The sequence below is a fragment of the Porites lutea genome, chromosome 4 (genome assembly GCF_958299795.1).
Source record: "Porites lutea chromosome 4, jaPorLute2.1, whole genome shotgun sequence".
Taxonomy (NCBI): Eukaryota; Metazoa; Cnidaria; class Anthozoa; order Scleractinia; family Poritidae; genus Porites; species Porites lutea.
The window spans coordinates 48,071,642-48,095,788 of record NC_133204.1 but is presented as its reverse complement, the minus strand read 5'-3'; the positions used below and the strand labels follow the sequence as shown (position 1 = coordinate 48,095,788).

The 24,147-nt window shown below is 38.3% G+C and overlaps 1 protein-coding gene and 1 long non-coding RNA gene across 3 annotated transcripts in view; both read right to left on the bottom strand.

The window, feature by feature from the left end:
* Positions 1–1,042: 1,042 nt before the first annotated feature.
* LOC140936006 (uncharacterized) lies at positions 1,043–8,585 on the bottom strand. 2 transcript variants are annotated; one of them, XR_012165283.1, is made up of 6 exons: positions 7,834–8,585; positions 7,460–7,509; positions 4,453–4,513; positions 3,770–3,819; positions 2,235–2,344; positions 1,043–1,855 (listed from the first exon to the last, which is right to left on the bottom strand). It is a non-coding gene; the product is annotated as an uncharacterized lncRNA (long non-coding RNA). The 2 variants fall into 2 exon arrangements; XR_012165282.1 differs by lacking the exon at positions 3,770–3,819.
* Positions 8,586–10,427: 1,842 nt separating this feature from the next.
* LOC140934792 (uncharacterized) overlaps positions 10,428–24,147 on the bottom strand; it is a 37,596-nt gene continuing 23,876 nt past the window's right edge. Inside the window, exons 16-23 of the mRNA XM_073384358.1 lie at positions 23,788–24,036; positions 22,794–22,914; positions 22,648–22,666; positions 21,311–21,492; positions 19,907–19,978; positions 18,056–18,211; positions 14,337–17,562; positions 10,428–13,261 (exon numbers count right to left, since the gene is read on the bottom strand). Of these exons, the coding sequence (XP_073240459.1) occupies positions 12,700–13,261; positions 14,337–17,562; positions 18,056–18,211; positions 19,907–19,978; positions 21,311–21,492; positions 22,648–22,666; positions 22,794–22,914; positions 23,788–24,036 (4,587 nt within the window). The 3' untranslated portion in view covers positions 10,428–12,699. The remainder of the gene's footprint in view (positions 13,262–14,336; positions 17,563–18,055; positions 18,212–19,906; positions 19,979–21,310; positions 21,493–22,647; positions 22,667–22,793; positions 22,915–23,787; positions 24,037–24,147) is intronic.

Below are 24,147 nucleotides of genomic sequence, written 5' to 3'. Positions count from 1 at the left end.
TAGTGGATAGCCTTTCATAATTTCTTCACTTTTTATAAGGTAGCGACTACGTGGTGATCCCAGAGCAATGAATAAATTAGGAAAATAAAAAGAAAAAAAACTAGTCACCTGTTTCTGAGACGGAAACTGTGCAACCTTGAAACCAAATCTCTGACAATCGGGCCTACAAACAGACCACCGACAAGACGACATTGAGATCTGGGTACCAGATTTGACATAGCAAGAACATACCCTCAAGCCCCGACTAATAGCACTGCGCAAAAAGGCACATATTCGTGACCGAATTTGCCCGAATACGGATAGGCACACCTGGAGTGTACGATAATATCCTGAGGTATTCAAGCACGCATGACGCGACGTACACCTAGAATATTCTACTTAGAATCCGGACTGTTTTTCCAAATTCAAATAGAATACCCTAGAATACTATGAAGCATTCTAAACGGCATACTCCCGAATCCTTTTCTAAAAAGATCAATATTGACCAGCTTCGAACAATAATGATCATTTGTCATTGGAACATCTCAGTATGACCACAAATTTTCGAGTCCGCATGCGACGCGAACACGACAGTGACGAACGGTTTACCAGACGCGAACACGCCCGAATACTAACGCAAATCTCAAGTGTTCGCCGCGTTTGCGAACCCATGACGTTGCATAACGTTGGTATTCTGCAGTATTCAAACTCGAACAACTACGAACACCCTTCGCATTCAAGAATATGGCTAGAAATGCGTATATCGTTCCTGAAATTCAGTTTGCATATTCTTGAACATGAACTTGTTTTATATATTATTGGATGATTACGCTTTTGAGACGTTCAGATGTTTTGGTCTTAAAGGATTCACCTTTCCATCGGGTCTATACTTAGATCTATCTACGCGGAGCACAGGAGTGTCCTTTTTGTCTAGCCTCTATAGCAGACGTTCTTGGGACTTCGCCTCGCGCTCCTTGGGGAAGGAACGCATGACGAAGCCCTAAGAACGTCTCCGTGGACTACTTTTTGTCTCGTGCAGTTCAATGAAGGAAGACATTGTAACTATCAGCCAACAAAACTTTATTTAATGAAAATTAACAATTTAGTTATTTATACAGTATTAACTAATTGTAAAAAATGCTATTTAAAATTGTCCTGGTTTTTCCTTTGCCATTGATTAAAAGTTTCCTCCTGGATAATTTCAAAAAGAGATGACGATGTCTCTTTCATCAACCTTAAAAGGGACAAAACTTCTTAAAAACCATCCAAGAAAGCTCCAGTGCTGAATAGTAATCCTTGCTTGGCAAATCAGCTTTAGTTTATAAATACATGCACTTACTTAGGATTTTTTTTTATGTTGGAATGAAAAACTTCAAAAGTTTGTTTATATAGTAATAATATTGCTATTCATATGTGAGCAATACTGCTGCAGTAGAAATAATTCATTGTTTCTATTTATAAAGTTAGGATGAAATCCTAACATCGAAAGAAATAAAGAGGAAGAAAATTTATCAAGCAATACTATTCTCAGTATGTTACAGAATAAACTGATTAAAAAATAGCCCTAAGAAGCCTGTTAGGATGAAAGAGTTAATCAGTTTCAGAGTCATCACTTCCAAAATGATGGTATCTTTTTCTCCTCCTGGGTGGTGATGCCACAGGAAGTTCTGTCTACACCTCCTCTTTCTCCTCCAGCTCTGAGTTGTGTTCAGATTAACCTCTTCTGCATGCTCTTCCACCTTCTGAGAGAGGTCCCTTGACTCTTAGCACATGTGGTCGCACTTCCTCTTCTCTTGATTGATCGATTCTTCCTTGGAGTCTGCTCATTAATTTATTGGCCCTAGGGGACCTCCACTTTAACTCGTGCACTCAAAGGCTGAAGGAGATTTTAAAATTCACATTAAAATCAGGCTACATATATGCCCTGTACTAGGACTCGTTTTTATGCAAAGGTCTTAATTCCTATAATTGCAGAAAAAAATGTCCACAATAAATTTATTTTATTAATCATTTACTTGTGGGTAAAATATTTTGCTGCAACTAAAACTTACAGCTGCTATTACAGTTAAGCCTGCAGTTAAATATTCTTTTGTCTAAAAGAGATGTAATAGGGGCTTATGGGTGATGATCTACTTGGTCGTTTCAAAGTCAAAACTGCTGTTAACTGTAATTTGGCACCGTACAGATTTATTATTGGTTGATGCTTTTTACACATACAGTGGCTTACGAAATAAAAGAAGTTCAAGTGAACATACCCTTTTCCTTCTCGAACATACTTTGTTGTCTTGTTTTGTTTTTTGTTGGTTTTCAGGAAGTGACTGTAGGTAAAAATTTCTTTTTGTTTTGTAGTACCTAACAATGGCACCTGCAAATAAAAGAGAAAAGAGTGTCATTTTAAGTATTATAATATCAAATCAGACCAGCTTCATCCATAGTTTCACTCAGCTGAATGCATGTACAGGTATGCATAGCTTTTTAAGGTTTCTGAGTAACTGCAAAGAACTTAAGGTTACCAGATACATTGTACCTTCAGGGACGTCTTACGTGCAAGTGATCTAGTGTATTCTAGTTAAACTGTAGACACCTAAAACCCTATTTCAAAAAAAAAGCTTAGTGAACTGCTATCTAGACCAAGATCTTTTTAAAAATACTTGCGCTGTCAATTTTTTATGATTCTTTTAATGTGAACCCAAATCACTTTTCCAAAGCTAAAATTCAAAGTGATTTTTGTTTTTCATTAATTTAATTGGTTCTATTCTTTTGGAAGTCAAAGCGGTTAAAACTTGTCGGGGTTTTCCCATTTCGATTGTGGTGAAAAGTTACAGAAAAATTTGTAAATAGGGCTAAAAAAATTTGGATAATTATACAAAAATTCCTTTCTACAACAAAGTTTTAAGAAACACAAAATTCCCCCAACACATGTTTGTTGCTTACTAATTAAAGAAACATTCCTCAAAATTTTAGGTCCATTGAACAATTTCCCTTTGACTTTTAGCTGAAACAGTATCTATATTTGTACAATCATGCAACTTAAGAGAAAAAAAAAAAAACAGAAGAAAATCGACAGTGAACTCTTTTAAAACTGTTGGTTTATAAAGACAGCCAGTTCAATAAAGCTTTAAATTATTGATATACATGTATGGTTTAAGGTATTTGCAGTTTAACTGGGAAGCCCTACCACACTTGTATGTGAGTAAGCTGGGGACCCATGCTGAAGGTATCCGATAACCTTAAGTAACACAGAATGGCAACAACACTATTGTGCATAACTTTGCACTAGTTAATTGCGTTGAGTTGCATGAAAGGTTAATGCCAAATAAAATATTATTATTCATTCAAAATATTTCTCCATTTCAAATTGGAAAATCCCCACACTAATCCTTCACAACCAACAACTGTTGACCAAATTTGGAAGATGTATGAAAAATGAGTCACTTTTACGGATAACTGTTCAGAACAAGGGAATGAAAGCATGGTAGCTCAGCTGTTTTTGGTTGAGCTGAAGAAAATCACAAATTGAAAAGATTTCATTCACAGTAGAAAAAACCTAACTACTTTCTAAAAACATAGCAACAATAGTAAAAATACCATTCAATGGATGGCAAATGCTATTTGAAGAATATCTTTTAGAATAATATTATAAATGTAGGGAAGAACATCGCAGTTAAAGTTGCGAGTCAGGTCATTAAAATTGGTTTGTAATATACCCAGGAAAGGTAAAGATGAAATGATGAACATACAAGTTTCATATATTGGAATACAGAATAAAGGAATAAATGCAAAGACCTACTGTGATGATCTTGATTGCAATTAATATCCTTCATTCCACTTTTCCAGTATCTGAAATTTATATATTCATCATTTCAATAGGAGCTGGGAGCTTGTCATTGATCAAGGTACAGCTGTATAAAGGATCTTTTAAGTTGGAAGTATTTAGAATGAATAATAAAACAAATCTTCGAGGGTGTTATCCACCTAGGCCTTCAGTCTAGGCAAGTCCCTCTTTGACCAATTTATACAAAGTAAAATCCAGTAACAATTGCAAATTATTGTACTCTTAACCACATGCCAGTCAACACAGGTACCATATTATTTTTCATAATAAGACTTATACTTGACTGTCTTAATGGGATAACCCTTATCTTTGTTAACTACAGTGTATCTGCTCTTCCAAATGGTGTCGCACAGACATGTTGTGTGGTGAGAGAGCACTAGAAACATCAAACTAATTAACAGTTATTGAATGAGGCTGCTAGTAAAACAATAATCAAGGATAAGAGTTACTACCTGTATAACTCTCTTTGAAAATTTAACAATTTTTTTTGTAGGCAGTAAAAAGCACCATAGCAGAAACTTACGGATTTAGGAATGATTACCTTCTGAAAACTGTAGGAAGTCACCTTAAGCTACATTATTTTGACAGTTCAACTATTCTTGGATAATCACAGCACAGGAAAAAAAAAACAATCATACCTTTCCTCAGCTTGTATTGTCTGTTCAATGACAAGTTGTTATGAAAAAGATGCACATCTGCCTAAAGCGAACAAAGTGGAATTTTTTGTTTGTACAAAACCATACTCCACTAAAATTACAACTGCAACACTAATAATAGTATTACTGATGAGGTATCAAGCTACATTGTACATAATACAGAGCTGTCATTAAAAATAAAAACAACCTTGACAAACATAACAAGTCTCACACTCCTAGTAACCAAAAAAAAAGGGTATCCAGCTGACAAGAACTAGGACTTTTAGTCTGCCTTCTCGGCTGGAGACCTAGTAGCTTGCAGCATTCCTGTTCCATTAATCTTTGATTGTATTTCGCTTCTAATCTGATAGAGGAGTCAACGGAATCCAAATTCATGGCTAGAGCAAAATTAAAAATAGATAAGACAAAGCACTCGCCCAGAGCTACAGGGAGTCCCATTTTAGTCCCATCTTGCCTGCTTGGTTAGCCAATTAGAATGCAAGGTATGCTTCATCTTGCCCACTCAAAGTACCAGCCATAATTTGTATAGGTAATAGCATGATTTGTAGTGATATTTGGCATAAATACCACGAGTGATATTTCGAAATTGTTATACGTAATTTCACGAGCCGTTAGGCGAGTGAAATTTGAGACAATTTATTTTGAAATATCACGAGTGGTATTTATGCCAAATATCACGTACAAATCATGCTATTATTTGTTTATACCACTACCCGCAAAAGGTTTGTAATTTTCACATGTAGCTATTTCAAATTAAGCTGAAATACCACTGCTCTAAGCCAATCAAATTGTAGAAATTTCACATGTAGTGGTATAATATAATAAATACTAATATTAGGCAACTGGAAATTTTTTTTGTTTTTAGCATGGAAGTAGTACATGTATTTCAAGATTTACATTTTGCAGAACTTGACTTGATTGACTAAGCATACAGCACTGTAACTTGTGACTGAAATTAAGTTCCATGATCCTGCTTGCTTTGAGAGAACTTTCTGCTGTCCACTAAAATGTAGCCTGCATTGCATCTGGCCCACATAGTCATCTAAACCATTTGCATAGTGTGTTAGTGAATTAGTGCACGAAAACACATTCCAATATTTAGCAGAGTCGCAAGGATATTTGTGAGCGTTTCTGAATGGCGAGTTTCTTATGTGCCTCATGATTGGCCTAATTCGTACGTGTGCATGATGGCTGGGCGCAGTGACTTGTCAAAATTCACAGAAGGGAGTTGGCAAGGATCGTTTACTGTAAACAATGAAAGAGCAGTTCGAACTTTAAAGCCTTCTTCTGAAGAACAAAAATGCTTTGAGAGAATTCCTTCTAGGCCAGAATTTGCTTGTAAATTTGCTGACTGGTTTTCCAGCTTCTTCTAATCGCTGCAGATGTACTGCCGTGTATTCTGCAATCTAGCCGACAGTTCTAGCATCAAAACAAATCAGGAAATCACGCAGGGCTCAAAGTTTAAATTTGAGTTTGGGAGCACTTGTGCTATCAGATGTAAATTTTTAGGTGCACTGCCAAAATTTTAGGCGCACAGCTGAAAATTTTAGGAGCACAGTTTATAATGTTGGGAGCATCTGTTTCAAAAGAAAAAGTAAAAAGCGTAACAGTGTCACGTTTATTTGTCATCTTCAGTTTGTCACTTTCACAGTTTGTTACTTTCAGTCCTCTGATTGGTAAAACACAGCCGATTTGCTGCGCAGCAATACCGTCGTGATTTTTAATACTAATTTCTCTTTTCGACAGTACACATGTGACTAAAGAAAAAAAAAATTCAAAACTGACAACAACGAGTGTGTTGAACGAGAATGAAAGTTAATCTTTAATGAATTTGTTAAATGCGCAATGACTTACATGTACCTGGGTTATGACTTAAAAACTTTCTTACCTGGAATAAAAGGCTCTTAATCCGCACTGTTTTTGTTTTGATTGACCTTAAAACTGTTCGTTCGACATGATCGTCCATTGCACAAAAAGCACGTGTTTTGTTCGTAGCATATATTTGCATGTGTCACAGGTGTTTATTACAAAACAGAAGAGTCTGGGATGAAGTAAAACATTGAAACGAAAAATAATATTCGATTTCGTGGAATCCTTTGGGAGAAAAGACCAATTAAACATACACCGTCTTATCTGGTTCGAGTTCATAAGTATAGTCGGAAGCAAGTCAGTCGCACTGTGCTTTGGGTTTTATGGTGCACAGGTGCGATTACACATCAATTTTTAGACACACAACCAAAAATCCAGTCGCATTTGCGACCAGTTAGTCGTTAACTTTGGGCCCTGTCATGATATTCACCGCCAAAAAAAAAAAAAAAATTACACACATGTAGCTATTCAGGCCCAGGCATTTAGGAGAAAACCAAAGAAACTAAGGTTATTTAGCCGCAATAAAAAAGCATAAGGCTTAAAACACAGGTAAACCAAAATCATTTTATGGTAAACTGCATGTGATCATATCCTGTCAGAAAACATCTGCAGAAACAAAATTACTCAATATGCATAGAACAGACCAGCTTCATAACCTCTAAATGTGAGACTCGAAGCGACCAAAAAAATCTTTGCTCAGTCAAAGTGTATGATACTCCATGCACTGCATAAACTATGCAAAAAGAGAGCAAGAAAAACCTCTCTTGTTCAAGCTCACTCTAAGGTCACTTTTCACACTATCACAAGCTCAGTCTCTCTTGTCATGAGCTATTAGTCGTGTTGGGCCTGTCAACACTTAATTAAAATCAGACTAATCACAAGCTGCATAAGAAAGTAGCCAATCAAAAATGCTGACATATGTCCTTGCGACTCTGTGGGATTCGAACACAATAATGTGCACTAATTCACGAATGCTCTATACAGAAGGCTTAGAGCGTCTGCGGCGCAGGCAACTGAAATGAAGACTTAAAGAGGCTGTGTCACAATATTTAGTATTGTCTGGATCATTCTTTTAATAATGTCAATTACACGTACATGTCTGTATTTGCCACAAACTTACTTGTCAGTCACAGCTTTGTGTCAACAAATATGTCTCCCAAGCATCAAACTCTACAGACCACAAAAATGAAATTTGGAAAACTGTTAGGCTAACAAATTTCAAAAGGAACAATTACCATCCTTTTCAATTTTCTTTATTAAAAGTCCATCATGTCCATCTGTTCCTCATTTTAACAAAAACAACAATCTATATTTGTACTCACTCTTGCTCTTTGCTTTGTTACTTAAACGTCCTGTTCATGTTTTGAGCAGATATGTTTTTTTTGTTTCACTGAGGTGGTGGTGGTTCCCGCTGCTGAAATTTTGATAAATTTCGTGACACAGCTCCTTAAACTTGCTAAGTACTAGTTATTGATCAGTACCAGAGCAGCTTACCTCGTCTTACTATCTGTATTCTGTGTATTCTCCATCAACATCTTCCGTCTTGGATAGCCTTAGCACAATCAAACACTCCAACTTTCAAATAAAACTTGCGCATCACGAGGTTTTTGTCTCACATTCTGCTCAACCTTGTAAGAAAAGAGTCGCCTTACAAGGGAGTGATCGATTACTGAACCTCGATAGGTCGTTAAATATACATAACAACCCTTAGATGTTTTGTGGTGCTATCGGGAAGCACAAATAAACAGACTCCACGCTCCTAGAGCCTAAAGAAGCTGGCAAGTTTGAAACCAATTTGAAGCCGTTGTGATCACTTTCAAAATGGACGCCAAAAAGAACGACGGCAATGAGCATGAGCAGAAGAAAAGTCCGCTGACAAGCATTCCGCTCTTTTCTAGGCCCCATTCTCTTTTATTTTCTCACTCTACAAAAAGGGGTGGATCATTCTATTTTTACGCAAGCACTCATTGAGATCAATCTTGCAAATATCGGCAGCTGTTAGTATTCTCTGCGATTTTTATCACTTACAATCGAAAGTAATGGCAACCTCGCACACCTCACAGTCTGTAATGTAACGCGCGCGAGTAATAGAGAACCGAGTAATGGCGCTATCTCAAAAGTAAATTTACCTTTATTCACCTTGATTGTTCGCAAAGGCAAAATTTCTGAAATATTGATCTCGCAATCAAAAGAAAAGGAAAAAATACGTAACGGAAACAAGAAAGAAGGGAAATGTGATAAAAGAAATGTGGCGGAAACATCGTTCGTTTCCCACGCGGAAACATGACGGAAACGCATTCTGTCATACCTTGGTGAAAATCTGTTGAGGATCTTCTAGGATATTTAAATATCTTTAGAGAGATCCTTGAGAATCCTAGTAAAAGGTACCTGAAAAATTAAGGCTTGACCGCGAATCGAATCCTGACCTTTGCGATTGATCGGATGCAATACTAATAGTGGAAATGACATGGATGAATGGATATGAAATGACTCGATCATATTTTGAACGCTGTGGCTATATGGCCGGTAACCAGTCGATGTTTTCAAAACGCTGAATGACCGGCGGTCCTATATATTCTCAGTAAATTTCACAAATCGAAAAAACAAGCTAATCTTAACTATCATATGTCGATTAAGAAAAGTCAAGCGCTTCTGAAATGTGTAATAGATCTCAAGTATAGCGTTTGCCTTGCGCTGGGCTCAGAAAACGAAACCATGCTTTGTGACACTTAGAACTTTTTTCAGGTCGACTGCCGGGCAGTCCGGTACATATTTTTCAATAAATTTGACTTATCTAAGAATCCCAAACGAAACGAAAGAATCGACGCTGATGAGCTCTCGAAAGCGTCAAGTACAGGTAACGAAATTTTAGATAATCACATGTGACGCTGCGTTATCAAAAAAATTATGTAAAAGAAAGCAATCTGGGCATGCGCAATTCCGTTTTCGGAGTACCACAATGGTTGAGAATACCAATTTGTCATATATATACAGACAGTTTCAACCTTCTTCTAGTAAGTCAGTCAAAGATATTAAAAAGGTTCTCATCAAATGCGCGGCAGCGTTCAAGGCTTTGGGGCCGGTGCGAGTCCTCCCATGCAGCTGACCCAGGGGCATTTCGCGCTCCTGCTTTGCGAAATTGGTGAGTTGCGCCGCCACGTAGGTCGGGGAGTTGACAGAGTGTTCCGTTTGTTTTCATTTTTTTTGTATGGATGTTATATAATTATAACATGGACTACTTCAAATCAATTTATGTCACTGCATCTAAAATAATTTTAAATGCAAATATTTAACATATTTGCCGATCTCTGTGTGCCATGTTAAACTTCTTGCAATTTAATATGAACACTCAAGAAACTTTTAAAAACCTTAGGAAGATGATTTCTCCCCAGAAATAAATAAAGGACCGTTTCAAGACTCTTGAAACCACCCACATCAAGTAATATTAAAAACGGTTTTCAATCTTTCAAGTTTTCAATCTTTTTCATCATAACGGACAAATTGTTACCATCAATAACTGGCCGATGAAATTTGTTGAAGTATGCGTTTTGGGAAATCTACGAATGACACTCAACAAAGGATATTCGGGTGTTTTCGAGCTGAATATTTCAGCATACTTCACGTGAGGTGTGCGCCTTGAATACCTCAGGATTCTAGGGAGTCATGATCACGTATTCTAAACTCGAACATCTCCGAATATTTTCATTTTCACGCAGTGTAGAGAGTTATTATTGACTACGTAAATAATGCAGGGACAAGCTGGTGTAGGTATCTACTAGCGAGGTGATCGCTTAGACGGAGATGAAGGTAGGGGAAGCAAGCAAAATGTTACAGAAGTTTTCAAATCCAAAAACTAAGAATCCCCTTGGGTCTACTGATGGGCATAAGCGTTCGACGACTGATTCATTGACCGTGCGTATACTAGCCGCGTCCGTATTTAACAATTACAGTTAACTTCTTAGAATGAAGTAGCAGTACAGCCATTCTGTGTCTTTGTAGCTAAATTTAAAGTGGTGTATCACGAGTTTATCTTCAGTACCGTCAGTACCGTTACGAAGAAGTAGAAGAGCGGGAGTACGAGACCTCATATTTCGACCTCGAAGACACCGAAAGACCTCTTAAGAAATAACTGAACTGAATATGACTACAACTTTTTTCTTCTTTTTTTTGTGTTGTTATTCAATGTATACGTTACTACAAACTTTTACAGTATTATACTACGAAGGGTAATAAATACATAATCGCTATTGATGCAATACTCGAAAACTATTTTGTCTCAGATAGGTTGTCAACATGCCATTAACCGTTGTTTTTGTTTTTACTCTCCGTATGTGTCAGTTTCTCAACCTCATCATACAAATCGCCCCAGTAAGGGAGTCCAGGTCCCGGATCGGTAATTTTCTGGTGGAATCCCAAATCCCGATCTTTGGATTCCAGAATATGGCGTAAAGAATCCGGATCCCAATAAAGATTGGAATCCAGAATCAAAAATCCAATACCTGAAATCTGGAATCCACGGCGCGGAATCAAGATTCCAAGACTGCCTTGGATTCGCTTACATGGGGTAAGACAATAATCAGCCTTTTTGAAATTTAACGTAATCATATTATATTGACCCTGGAAATTATCTTGTTGTAATATCAACTCTTCGCAACTAGGCTTCCAAGGTTAGGCAAACAAACAAACGAACACAATAAATAAAACACAAAAACATGGAAAGGTTCAAGATAACAAGCAAGTTTATGGCATAATTTGGAATTGCGATCGGATAGTTTTTTCCCATTGAAGTTAGCCTGCACTAGTCGTCTCCATGTTGTTGATTATTAACGTTCTTGTTTCTAGACTAGCCTGCGAAGCTGACGAAATTGTTATGCTGGGGTACTTTCTAAGCAGCGGAGCCGCCAACCGAAGCGAGCCGCGAATTTGACTATCTCCCAGTCTTCATGAGGCTGGGCCAACAAAAACTACAGCATTCGCCCGCTAATCCCGCCAGCTTCGTAGGCTTTTTCTAGACCATTTAGAAGTTGAAATTCGATCCGTAATCTCCCGAAACATTAAGGTCTGGGAGCTAGTCCAGGGACAAAGACAACTACTTGGTTAATTTAACTGCGATAAATTACTTTTAATACCATGGGTGACAAATTATTCCTTAATTTTGGCGCGAAATTACGTCTCAGTGCCAAGATGGCGTTGAAGTTTTTTTGAAAAATGTTGTGAATGGTGATGTCAGGGCAGCAAAAGACGCTTTAGAAAACCTAAAAATAAGAAAGACAACCTCAAAATGGATTCTAACAGATGTTTTGTCGAAAAATTTAGAAACTTGTCAACTTAAGCCAAAATTTATGTTCTGAACTTTTCAGTGCGTGGAGTTGTCGATTGTAAGAGTAATTTGTCACCTGCGATATTAATACGTAATCATCAAATGGTAACTTTTCGTGCAATTAGGAAATAATTTCACTTCCCTTTTGTAAAAATCCTGATAATTTCCATCGCCTTTGATTACACATACATATACTTGAATGGCGTTAAAGTATAACTGAAATACAAAAGTATATAATTGAATCAATAATTATCACTATTTTGTTTCTCTTACTTTGAAATGTAACTGTTCGACTGTACGAATTTTTCTTGCTTTTGCAAATATAACATGTAAATTTACATTCAAGTAAGTTACTCATAATAATATAAGTTGCTCCGTTAAATATGTGTTAGACTTTGCTTAATAAATTACAATAAACATTCAGACTAAATTCATTTCGTTATAGTTACTGGTATCAGTTCAATGCTTAATTAAATCACTAAGGAACTTACCATACTGCTGGTATCATAATACCTACTTTCATTCAAGTGCACTGTAGGAAATTAAGTTCATAAGAACTGAAACCGTTCTAAGGCATAAACATCGAGTCCATGTCACATGCCCCGCAAAGATCGCATTTTGGGGACATGCCCAGTTTCCATACATGTGATAGCGCACCATTGCGTTTTCAGTCATGAAGGAGCATGAAGAAGGTGGGCTACTGTGTTTTTTTTTTATATAAACACCAATGAAATACCCCGGCTATAATTTCCACACGTGAAAAAATCACCGTTGCTCATTGTTTACATAATAAACCTCACCTTTCGCAGCGAGAAAAATCTTAAAGTTGGGTATTCAATCGGTGTTTATATAATACATAGAAAATTACATGACCGCTTGTACATAAGAAATTTCTTCTCGCGCATTCGAAAAGAAATTTCCTATCTTCCAGCGGCTAAGTAATATCCTCTTTTCCCACACCACCAAGCACTGTTCAATACTATTCACCAGTCCACCTCATTGCTCTCACATTTTGCCACTGACAAAACACACTGGCTAAACTAGTTTCGTTTCTTAAACAAGCCGCACATTTGGCACGTGACCTGCCCATCATCATCGTGATCAGCCCGACCGTCTTCATTAGAGCCTTTATGATGCTTATCAACTCCATTTATTAGAACATGTTGGGCGTCTTTGGACCCTTCAGGCCCGGTTGCTTCGCTCTTCCTTATTATTGTTGCATACTCAATCTTATCTTCAAATGACATGTTATCGTAGCCCGAGAGTCTATTTGCCATATTAGAGATTTCTAGCTCTTCCGGGGTTGGTGCTTTTTTCGGGAGATCCCGCGGGATTGATGCTAGGAGCTCACAAAGGTCAATGTCACTCGCGTTCATGTCAGATTCCTTCCAACGGTTTGGATTTAAATGAAACTCTTCGCTTTCTTGACCGTTTAGAATGTCGGATTTCTGTCGTCTGCGTTTATTAAAAGATTTTTCCACTGTCTCGCTGCTGTCAATGTTTTCAAACGTCACACGTTTCTGAGACTTCCGCTTTTTCCCGGGCAGACTTGGCTTGAAATCGTCAGTTTCATCTTTAGATGAGTCGCTGTTTGTAATTTCCCTATTTTGAAAGGAAAGTGCGTTTGACAAAAAACAGAGAAATGAAATTGTTATTTAATATCATAATGGTAAAGGAAATCATAACGACGGTTAGATACCTGTTTACATTTTCACGTCAAGCCTGAATTTTATTAACGCAATTCAACATTTTGAGCAGTATTACACCGTTAACAGACACTATTTTTAGACTAAACATACACTGAAATTTGGTTTCTCCCTCCTTTTATCTGTACTGGTTGTGCTCAACCGACCATTTTTGAGAATCGATGACATCTCTGTACTTATACTGTTTCTAGTACACGGTTGTTTTCCTGGACGTTAATGAATCAAACGTGATAACTGCTTTTACAATGACGGCACATAAAGCATCGCGTTTAAGGCAAACGGCAAAGAGGGGGATGAAAACGTGACCATTTTCCCGCCCTTTATCGTCTGCTTGCCGTTTTTTACTGGCTATGCGTTTTCAAAATGAGGGGGTGTGCATTCATTCATGAAAAAAGGGAGTGAGAAATTTGCTTTTTGTCATTCGCGCCGAATATAACAGCTCTCGTATGACCGTCCCTGCTGTTTCTCCCTAATGCCGTGGTCCTTCATCTACAATTAAGGGCTGTTTACATGGAGGAGGGAAAGTCCTAGCACCAGTAAAATCCTAGAGGTCGGATCATCCTAGCGCAATATGTTTTCTGTATTCAGTTTACATGCAAAGTGGTGTATATATACTTCTGCCTAGCGCTAGAATCTTCCTCGTACTAGGATCTTCCAAGCTGAAAGGTAGGAAGATCCTAGCGCCATGTAAACTTTTCGTTTGGCGTTACCACGAGCTGATTATTATGATAATCCTGCTGAAAGGTAGTTATTAACGCCAGTAAAAAGAACAGCAGGGCCCAAATTGTATTTTGTTTTTTTGACGCCCGCCATTTTAAATTCCTTATTTACTTAGGCACCACACTGACCGAAACTTCTGCATGTAAACCCAACGAAAAGTTTTCCGCCTTCTAGAATCTTCCTCCCTCCATGTAAACAGCCCCTTAGAAGGCAACAGGGAATCTTGAAAGCTACTGTTAGGTGCATCTTACCTTTCGCCCCCTTCGGGCCTCGGTCCAATGCATCTCTCGATTAATATTTTTCTAACATCAAGCTCGTCCTCCAGATTAGTTATCTGGCCTTTGATTAGATCCAGCTCCCCCTCAAGTCTTTGCCTGTATTCCATGAACTCGCAAATCTCGCTTTCAAGCCGGGAGGTGTCCTGGGCTTGTGAAAGAAGACTTCCTTCCAGTCGCTTTCTTTTCTCTTCGAGCTCTTGCGAAACTTTGCAATTACAGTGCCGGCAAACCGAAAGACCCTTCTCGCACTCCTCCAATTCATTTTGGAGCTGTGTTCTCTCACTTAATAAATCTGTGATCTCATTCTCTTTTGTCGCAAGCTCACAGGAAAGCCGCGACAGCTTGCTTTCCAAATTGTCGTAAAGAACGCAAAGATCGTTTCCATCTCCACTGCTTCTGCCATCGTTATTTGTTTTCCTTTCTCGGACTAATTCTTCTTTTAATCTTGCAAGTAAACTCGAAAGCTTCACGCGTTCAGCTTTGCTTAGTCGGGGTAACCCAGACGTATTTTTGGGACCGAATGCCAAAATTCCAAGAGCTGCTTTAGCATGAACCTCACCACCACGTTCGTCATCAACTTTTGCCACACTGCCTTTATTAGAATTCAGGAAGTCTTTAATTGCAAGAACTTTAGCTTTCAGCTCATCCTGTAGGCGAAGAATCTCGGTTTTGTTCTCTCGTATGACACTTACATCAGAAGGGTTTAAAAAGCCTTCTTTGTCTGGCAGAAGGCGGAAGGGAAATGGCGAGCTACTCAAAAATACCTCGCTTAGTTCGCTGCTTACTTCGCTGCCTGATTCCTCAGTTTGTGTGGAGATATCATTTGAGTCCGCAGATAGCTGTCTGACTCTAAAGCGTTGAACACTTTTTTCGTCTAATCCAAGACAATCTAACATCTTATCAATGTGGACAATAAGCTCTCTCTGCAATGTTAACATGCCATTGACAAGACCGACAATTTCTTGCTTTAAATGGTCAACAACACGGCTCGCATCCACAATTTTCTTTTCTAGCGACTCTTTCCTTTCTTTAAGCTCTGACATCTCCAACATCCCATGTCCCATCTCATTTCGTACTTGAGCCGATTCCTTCTCTAAGTCGGATAATCTCTTCTCCAGACAGGCTTCGTTTTCCCTGTGAGCGGCCATCTCCGACCGAAGTTCATTTGCTTTCTCGCTGCAAAAAGAAGCATACGTTCTAACGGTGTTAGCTTCAGCCGACTTTATATTAACCTCTTGCTGCAGACATTCATTTTCTGAACGACATAAACGAAATGCACTCTCTATAATTGACAAATTGGCTTCCAGAGTTTTCAGGTCTTGGAGGAGCTTCTCATTCCTGTCCGCCATTCTAGATTTTTCATTTTGAAGCTCGCCAATAACGATCTGTAACTGTTTCTGTTCTTTCAAAAGTTGCTTCCTGTCCATCTGTGAGTCGCCAACAAACTCAGAGTTTTCCGGTTTTTCTAGAAAAGATTCCGAGCTTTCAGAGTTAACTGCAAGTTCGAAATTCACATCGCTAATTAACAACGTTGATCCTGTGGAATCACTTCTACCATCAACCACCTCAACCACTCGATCGCTCTCTTGCGTTTTGCTCCTGCGCAGTTCTGTCAATTCCCTTTCCAATAAAGCAAGTCTCGAAGCAAGTTTCGCTTGTGCCTCCGAGGATTTCTTTAATTCATCAGTTTTATTTTTCACGCTTTCATCCAGTTCGTTTCTCAATTTGCACACCTCACTTGACAAGTCCACCGATTCATTTCTTAGGGTAAGAATTTCCTGGTCCTTTCTTAGCAAATCACTTTCTAGTTTTAAAATGTTCTCCCTGAAAGATTTCAGTTCTAAGGAAAGGTTTGCATTTTCCTTTCGTAGTTTTTCAAGTCTATCTGCAGTCCTACCTGTGGGAGGGCGGGTTGATCTCTCCTCTTTCGAGGTACGTAATTTGTCTTGAATCCTACAGTTTTCCGACTCTAACAACTGAACCTTCTCTCGCAAGTCAATTTCAGATTGTTTCACTAAAAGCACTTCTCTCTGTGAAAGACGAAGGCGTTCTTCAGCATCCTGAACGCTGAGATTGAGCTCCTTATGTCGAGACTCAGAATACTGTAGCTTGTCTTTCAGCGCTCTTATATCATCAAGCATAGCACTCCTCGTATTCAGGTCCAAGCCTTGTACAGTGTTATATTGCTGCTCTGCATCCCGTAGCTTAGCCTCTAACTCAAGGATTTTTTCCCCAAGTTCGCGACTTCGAGTTTGAGCCTTAGTTAACTTCTTCGTCATCTCTTTGCACAACTCGGCACGAAGTCTACGTTCATATTCTTTAACACTTAGAATTTTTACTTGTTGCTCTTTCAGCTTCACTTCAAGATCAATGATTTTTCTCTCTAAGTTCTTCTTTTGATCTTCGGTGAATTTTAAGTCCCTTTTTTCATTTTGTATTGCGGATGAAATGTCACTCTTTTCTGTTTGTTCCCCTTGAAGCTGAAATATTCTTAAGTTAAGTGTTTTGTTCTCTGCAATTAAACTCTCCAACTGCTTCATAACTTTGTTACTATCGAGTGATTCTGACTTTGTGTATGAAGCAAGTTTCAGCTCATTTTCCTCAAATCTATCCTCGAGATGTTTAAATTTCAATTTCAATTTCGCGTTTCGCTCTTCAAGATCTTCAAAATGTTTCCTTTCTTCAGACAGCTGCCCTCTTAGCTGCCGCTCGTTTTCTTTAAGTAAACTGGTGGCTTGAACTTTCGCCTGAAGCTCATCCTCGAGTTCTTCCACGCGCGCTAGCAACTCGCATGTTTCAAATTCTTTCTCTTCCACTTTGTCTTGCAAATCGATCACGTCGGTTGTTTCTAACTGCCTATAGCTGTGTAGTTTCCTCTCGTTTCTTTCAAGATTTCTTTCGAGTTCAAGTACTTTGAGTGTTAGTTCACTCTGTTCTTCCTCGGCTTGTAGATGTCGTTTTCGTAACTCTTCATTCCTTTCGTACAAGCGCTTGTTTTCCGCTTCCAGCTCCTCCGTTGCGTTTTCCAGGTGTGAGGTTAGCTTCTCGCGGCTGTTGGTGCTGTCACTCGAGCTCTCCAGTACCACGCCCTCGTCAACAGATGTCAGGCGACCTGTTCCTGAGAGGGGTGGAGAAGGGACAAAGTCATCGCTAGACTGACTCGAACAATCAAATTGTATGGGTGTCATACTGATAATTCCTGAAAGAACAATGATTACGTATGCATGTGCACGTCACTTCAGATGAATAAGACATGTATACTGAACTTCAAATTGAAGCAGTTGTGTTTGCGTAGTTTAAAATGACTCAAAACGTCTATGATAGAGTGGAAGTTAGAAATACACACGGACACATACATGATATGAACACCTATCTCTCGTTTTTCCACCTGCGCGCTTCACTTGTTGCGAAACAATTTTGTTGCAGCTACTTGTTTCAGAAAATAGAAAAGCCGTCTTATTTACCCAGCAAAAATTGCAACCTGAACCGAAGAAGTAATGTTGTACACCAAGTTACTTGTGCGGGTAGTAAAACGAACAACACTGATTTTCATCAATGTTACAAAAAAAGGTTGCATGAATTTGTTACATATAATCACACATTAAAACTTTATGCGGACGTCTGTCTTTGTCATTTTAACGTAGGTTGAGCCTTAAGATAGTCTTAAGTGTGTCAATTTAAATGAAACATACCTGAATAGTCAAAATGCGATTGGTGCACGGCTAGTGTTTTCATCTTAAACTCCATGTCGGCCTTGTCCAGTAGCAAGATGCAGTTCAGTAGCGCTTTGTCCATAAGCACATGACAAAGGGATTGCTCAAGCCTCAAAGAGTCGATTCTGTCGTCATCTTGGTAGAGAATACATGATTATAGTTCGTTAATATCATCAGTTATAGGAATGCTTTTTTGCATACAGCATTCGGGATTACTCACAGTGAATATAAAGAAATCGAATCAGTGACAAAAAGCCATGGACTCACTGAGGTAGTATTATTTAGAAGAAAAAACGTTTTCTGTACCCTATCACCTTCGTCGAATTTCATTATCATTGCCCTATAAATAGGCGCTTGCCTCTCAATTCGTTCACTTAGCTAGACGCAGAGAAAGACTGCATGTATTCTAAGAACACAGCACTGGTATTAATACAATAGTTAGACCCAATCTGAGTAAGACCCTAGTCCTGAAAAGCTGTTGATAAGGCTTTTCAGCAGTGCTCCAAAACCTAGGAGACAGACTTTATGTATGGCCACTAGAAAGAACCGTTTATTTACCAAACAAGAGAGAAAGCACTTTTGATTCAACTATTTTGTAATCTAGTTTTGAACTTTTAAAGTTCTTTTTTCCACTTAATTATAGCTCTCAGGTTTTTATAAGCAAATTTCTTGTTTTCCCGCACGTTTTCTTAGAATCTTCAGCTAAAAATTTGTCAACTAGTAAAAAAAATAAAAATAAAAATGAAAATAAAATAAATAACGGAAATGACATAGAAAGGTTAAGTGAGCACTTAGCCAATTTAGAGAACTTGACAATCAATTATTAAATTTATCAGAAACAACATGTGTTCTACAGACTTCTTAATACGTCCTTGTGTAGTGACATATTGGTGGAGATTAATCAAGATCATACTCATTATTTGAACGCGACGTCGACCATATCAGGCGTTCGCAAACTTAGCAGGTACTATACTATAATGACTCTACAATCTAAAACGCTTAAACAAAAAAAAAAATTTTTAAATGTACAAGTTATGAAGAAAAGACCTTTCATAAAAGCCGGTTCGCAAATATCCAATAGAGGCAAGGCTGATATTACAGTTGAGAATATATATTTTTTGTTAGCAAGATTATTTCGGAAGGCACGGCCTTCCTTCTTCAGGGTCTTACATACAATGACTAGGTTTCTTTTGTTCGGTATTTTAATTTATAGTTGATTAGATCTTTTATTAGGATCCGGCCCTTTTATATTAAAACGCCTTAAAATTAGTAACTGAAGCACGAAACCGTGATGCGTCTATGAAGCGATCGAGGATATAGCTCTGCGAAGCTGCGAAATTTTACGTAAGTTTGGCGGTATGGTAGAGGTGAAGAACTTGAGCCCCACCAATCAAACGTCTGTAAAATTTCGCGATTCGCGAAGCAGTATCTTCGTAGTTTTCAACAAACCACCCTTAAACTTTGCCCCTTTACGGATTTTAAGAGGTTCTTTCCGGTGGAGATGACGTATTCTCGTTAACTGGTCCTATTCAAAAGTTGAAAAAAAACGTGGATACGAGCCCCAATGCTGAGCTTTCCTTAGGTCCAGTCTTCTTAAACTTCGAAATACGGGAGACTGAGGGGAAGACTTAGTTCCAGATTTGAAAGATTTGTCCAGATTCAGCACTGAGTAGGGGGCCAAATTATTGTAACAGCTGCCTTAAATGTCATTTTGTCCTACAATATACGTATACCTCACTCGAATTAATCTCACGACTGTCATTCTGCGGTTTAGTAGAGAATGAATTATGCTAACCAATAAATCAAGAACGCTGACAAGTTAAGACTTACCGGCCGACGAATCTTGAGACGTAACCAAGAGTTTTAGAAGATCATACAGCCTCTTCTTATAATCTTGTAAGCCTGCAAAAAGTCAACAAATGACTTAACATACGTCATTAGAGTTTAACTTTGATCTGTTACAGTGGAGAGCCAGTGTAACGTATTTACTGCCAAGTTAAGCGAATGATTAATGAAACAAACAAATAAACAAAAAAATTACAACACGACTCCTTTAATTCGGATTTGACGGTGAGATTGGATGACTTGCCCAGTTTGGCATAATGAAAGCAAAACGAATCCCTGCTGACGTCATTGTTTACAGTTTTGCTTATTAGCATAGTCAAGTTAACCTTTAGAAAACGTCACGGTTTATACAGTTAGGTTCAAGAATTGAGAGAGCTGGTTAATTTGAGCAGTTTGAGCAATTTTCAACTCTTTGCAATCAATAACAAAGGAAATATAGGCTATCAAAAACTGCGAAATTGCTGGGTGGCAAAAATGTTATTGAGCTCATACATTCTTTGTAAATCTTCCACTTTTTCAAAGATCATTTCTCCGAACCTTTTCGCTACATCGGACACAAATTTTCAGATATAACAGGAATTTTTATGCTCTCTCAATATTCAAAGGTTTTATTTTATTAGCTTTATCAGATAATGATAAGCATATGTTAATGAGGCAAAAAATGTAAACAAGAATTCCCCTATAAATCATGTGGGCTAGCTTGCTATCCTTAAATATATGTAAACAGAAATAGATAGACAGCATGTTTTTATAGTTGAGTTTTGTGCCTCCCACTCTGTAAAACAACAAATTGCCGCGGGAAAGAAATTAAAATTTAAAATGTTCTCTTCCTTACTCTTGCATTTCGATTGATATGCCTATCGTACGATCATTAATCAGGCGCGCCAGACGTAAATAAAAGCTAAGAGCGATATCATTTATCAGTTTTATAATTCTCTCCACTTCTCTTTTATTCTTTGGAAATTGACGGAAGCTCTTGCCATTGTTCTTCATTAGACGTGCTTGCAAATAGTGGATGAACGTGGCGCGATAAGATAATCAACCTCTTTCCCAGGACCTCTCCTCTTAGAGACCGGGGCAAGGTTGAAAGTTAAAAATATAACACAGGGAAGTTCTTCTTGGAGCATGGTTTAAGAAAAATCTTTAACAGCACTAGTGTGCAACACTTGTCTACAGATTTTTTTTCAGTTAAGGAGACCTGCTGTGGCTTATCCTGCAGTTAGTTTTAGAGATGAGGAACGCCCAGCTATTATCAAACTTTACCTTGTTACTTGATATTTTCCAAAGCAAAATTCTAAATGAGTTTTAATTGAACTCCCAATTTGAACACCCTCTGCGCTTACTAATGACTTAAAGGCAGGAATAAGAAAATAGTTCGTATGTCCTTACCTTTTTCTTTCTCTTCAAGCTTGGCATCCAGAAAATTAGAAAGGAAACCCAAAGCAGCTGAGTCTGTTGTTCTCTTTAGTCTCCTAAGCCGTTCTCTGACACGCAGCAGTTTACGTTCGTAAGACGACTCGTTGCTCGGTGTGCTGTGCCGTGTGCCTTGTCCTGAGAAAGAAGCACGCGATCTCACAATTATTTACTAGTAAATATGATCGGCTATATATTACGTGATTGGTTATCTTGTAAGAATTTGTCATAATACCATGAAGTAGGAAATGTGTCGATAATAATGTTCAAAATGCTGACCATATATGGCGACCGCTTACAGTTTGTCGATTGGAACATTCATATTCCACTTGTACATGTATATGTACCGATGTTCATCCAATAAGCAAGTGTAAACGATGCGATGGACTATTGTTCTAGAAATAAGCCGGGAAAAACAAACATTTGAAATATCCACAACTATTTGTCACTCACGTCCGCTCTTCATTTATATTTCGTTGACGCAATTACCGTCAAAAAGATCATCGATCGTTTGCTTTTCTTTTAACATGCAAATTTTGTACACGTGTTCAGGTAGAATGAAAATAGACGGGACTTCGCAAACAAAACAGCAGGTGTCCTTAAAACCACTCACAAATCTTAATCTTTATCTTATCTCGATTATTGAAGTATGAATTTTCCTATATTGTACCTGCACCATTTCTTTAGAATTCAACCTGATCACACATTTTCTCAAATCGCCCAACCTAGGCCTCCATCGCTGATTAACAACGATATCGCAGAGAGAAGTCCCATTATTTGGCTATCTATTGTAGATATTAAGAGCTATATAGACAAACCCTTTGAAGTGCTTTTTCTATTCTTGTTGTCTATTCTAGTGCAGCTGTTATATGCATGAAACAAGTGAACAACGAACAGTCATCCGCTGCACGCAGGATGAGACAAAAAAAAAAAACCTTGAACTGTTCCACAAATGCCGAGTTTCGAATCTAAACGTGTTTCGTGCGTTTTCCATTCCACAAGACCACCTAACGGAACTTGGGCACTTTGTCGAGTCTCACAATCGCAGCGGGAATTCGTTTTAATCGTCAATTCTTGTCGCCGTGCATCGCGTGCCAAACATAAAAAACATAAAACTAATTGCTCTCGGAATATTTTGAAGTAACTAGCTGCAGCAAGACAGTGAATAACAGAGCCACCCCTTCACCCTTTGTTTACCGGTCGTTGAAATTAGGCTGTGCATGTGATGGAAAGCTTGACGAAGATTTTGCAGTCTATCCCTTTTTCCCTTGACTGAACACGCCGCATTAGGTATCTAGAATAGTCTTTATCACTTGACCTTAAAACCTTTTCCTTGAACAGTTTCAGAAGAAGGATGTACTTTGTGAGATGTAATGTGTAAACCGAAAAAGACTTCCTAAAAACACTTTCTAATCTCTTCAACCACGCCCTGGAAAGAGGTAGCAAGTTCTTGACTAACCTTGAGCCATAAATCGGTAAGGTTTTTCTGTTGTCTGTTCTTGAGCCTCAAACTTTCTTAGCGCTGTGTTTGAGTTATTGTCATCGGAAAGCGTGCTCTTCATGAAAAAGTACTCTGTTAACTGGTAATAAAGTAAAAAGAATTTCAAGACAAAGAAAGAACTTAAGAAAGAAACAAGGTGGAAAGAAAAAGAAGGAAAGACAAGAACAACAACAACAATAAAAATGGCAAATGGATTAAGGAAGCCAAAGGATATTCCAGGACCTTAATCTTGCCAGCTAAGGTATTATTTTTCAAACTGACGTTTACGCCAAAAATAACAACCACATGCATATAGTGGATGGCTCATAAACCGGCTATTTTTTCACATTCAGTTTCTAAGGCAGGATTTGCTCAGTCGGGGCAGCGCTTGGCTGTAGAGCGGGAGGTCGATTGAATTATTCCCGGGGAAGGATCAACACTGAGGGTCTTTACATGACTGAGAAATGAAGGTACTGCCTCTGTCCTGCAAACGGTTAGAACTTCTCGTGTCTCGGATGACCTCGTAAAATTGTGGTCCCGTAAAAATAGTTTCCCAATAAGCACTTCCGTGCTAAATACATTGACACTGAAATAAAGTGCATTTTAACTTTTATCATACGCCAAAATAAGACTTGTTAGAATAGCCCTTTTTCACGTTTACGTCACTCTAGCACATTTCACCCCCAAAACTCGTTTTGAAATTGTAATGTTGTAACGTTTTGCGTAAATAGACTCTAAGGACAGTAGAGTTGAAAAGAATACCCATGCATGAAGAGTGCAAATGCAAAGAATTTTGTTTACAAACGAGGCTTGGTGATGAAATTTGGTGGTCTGGCGTAATCATTCATAAGGGCCATTTGAGAATCGTACTAAATAATCATCAATAGCCTTAATGAGTTTCACTTATAGTGACGAGACCTTCTGATCCTTCTGTGTAATCAGTAGAATATAGACAATACATTTTCGCCACTACCTCTAAGAGTGTTTCTGCACTTTGTAGCAGTAAATCTCTGTCAGTGAGACTGCTGTACAGTTTAGGGCTTGTGAATCCGTGAGCCATTCCCGTTGGGCCCGCTTTCAGCAAGTCTTCCAGGCCATAAAACAACTCCATGGAGACAAGTTCTGCAAGCAGCACCGCCTTGGTCTGATTCTTGAGAGACTCGTTTACTAGGGTCACTGGTAAGTGGGCTTTCTCAGCAGGATCAAGCGAGTCAGAGTTAATCTGTGCCAAAAATGGACCATTTAGCCACTATATAAAGTATTTATGTACTTGACTGAAATGTTACATACATACATACATACATACATACATACATACTTTATTGGCTCGTCC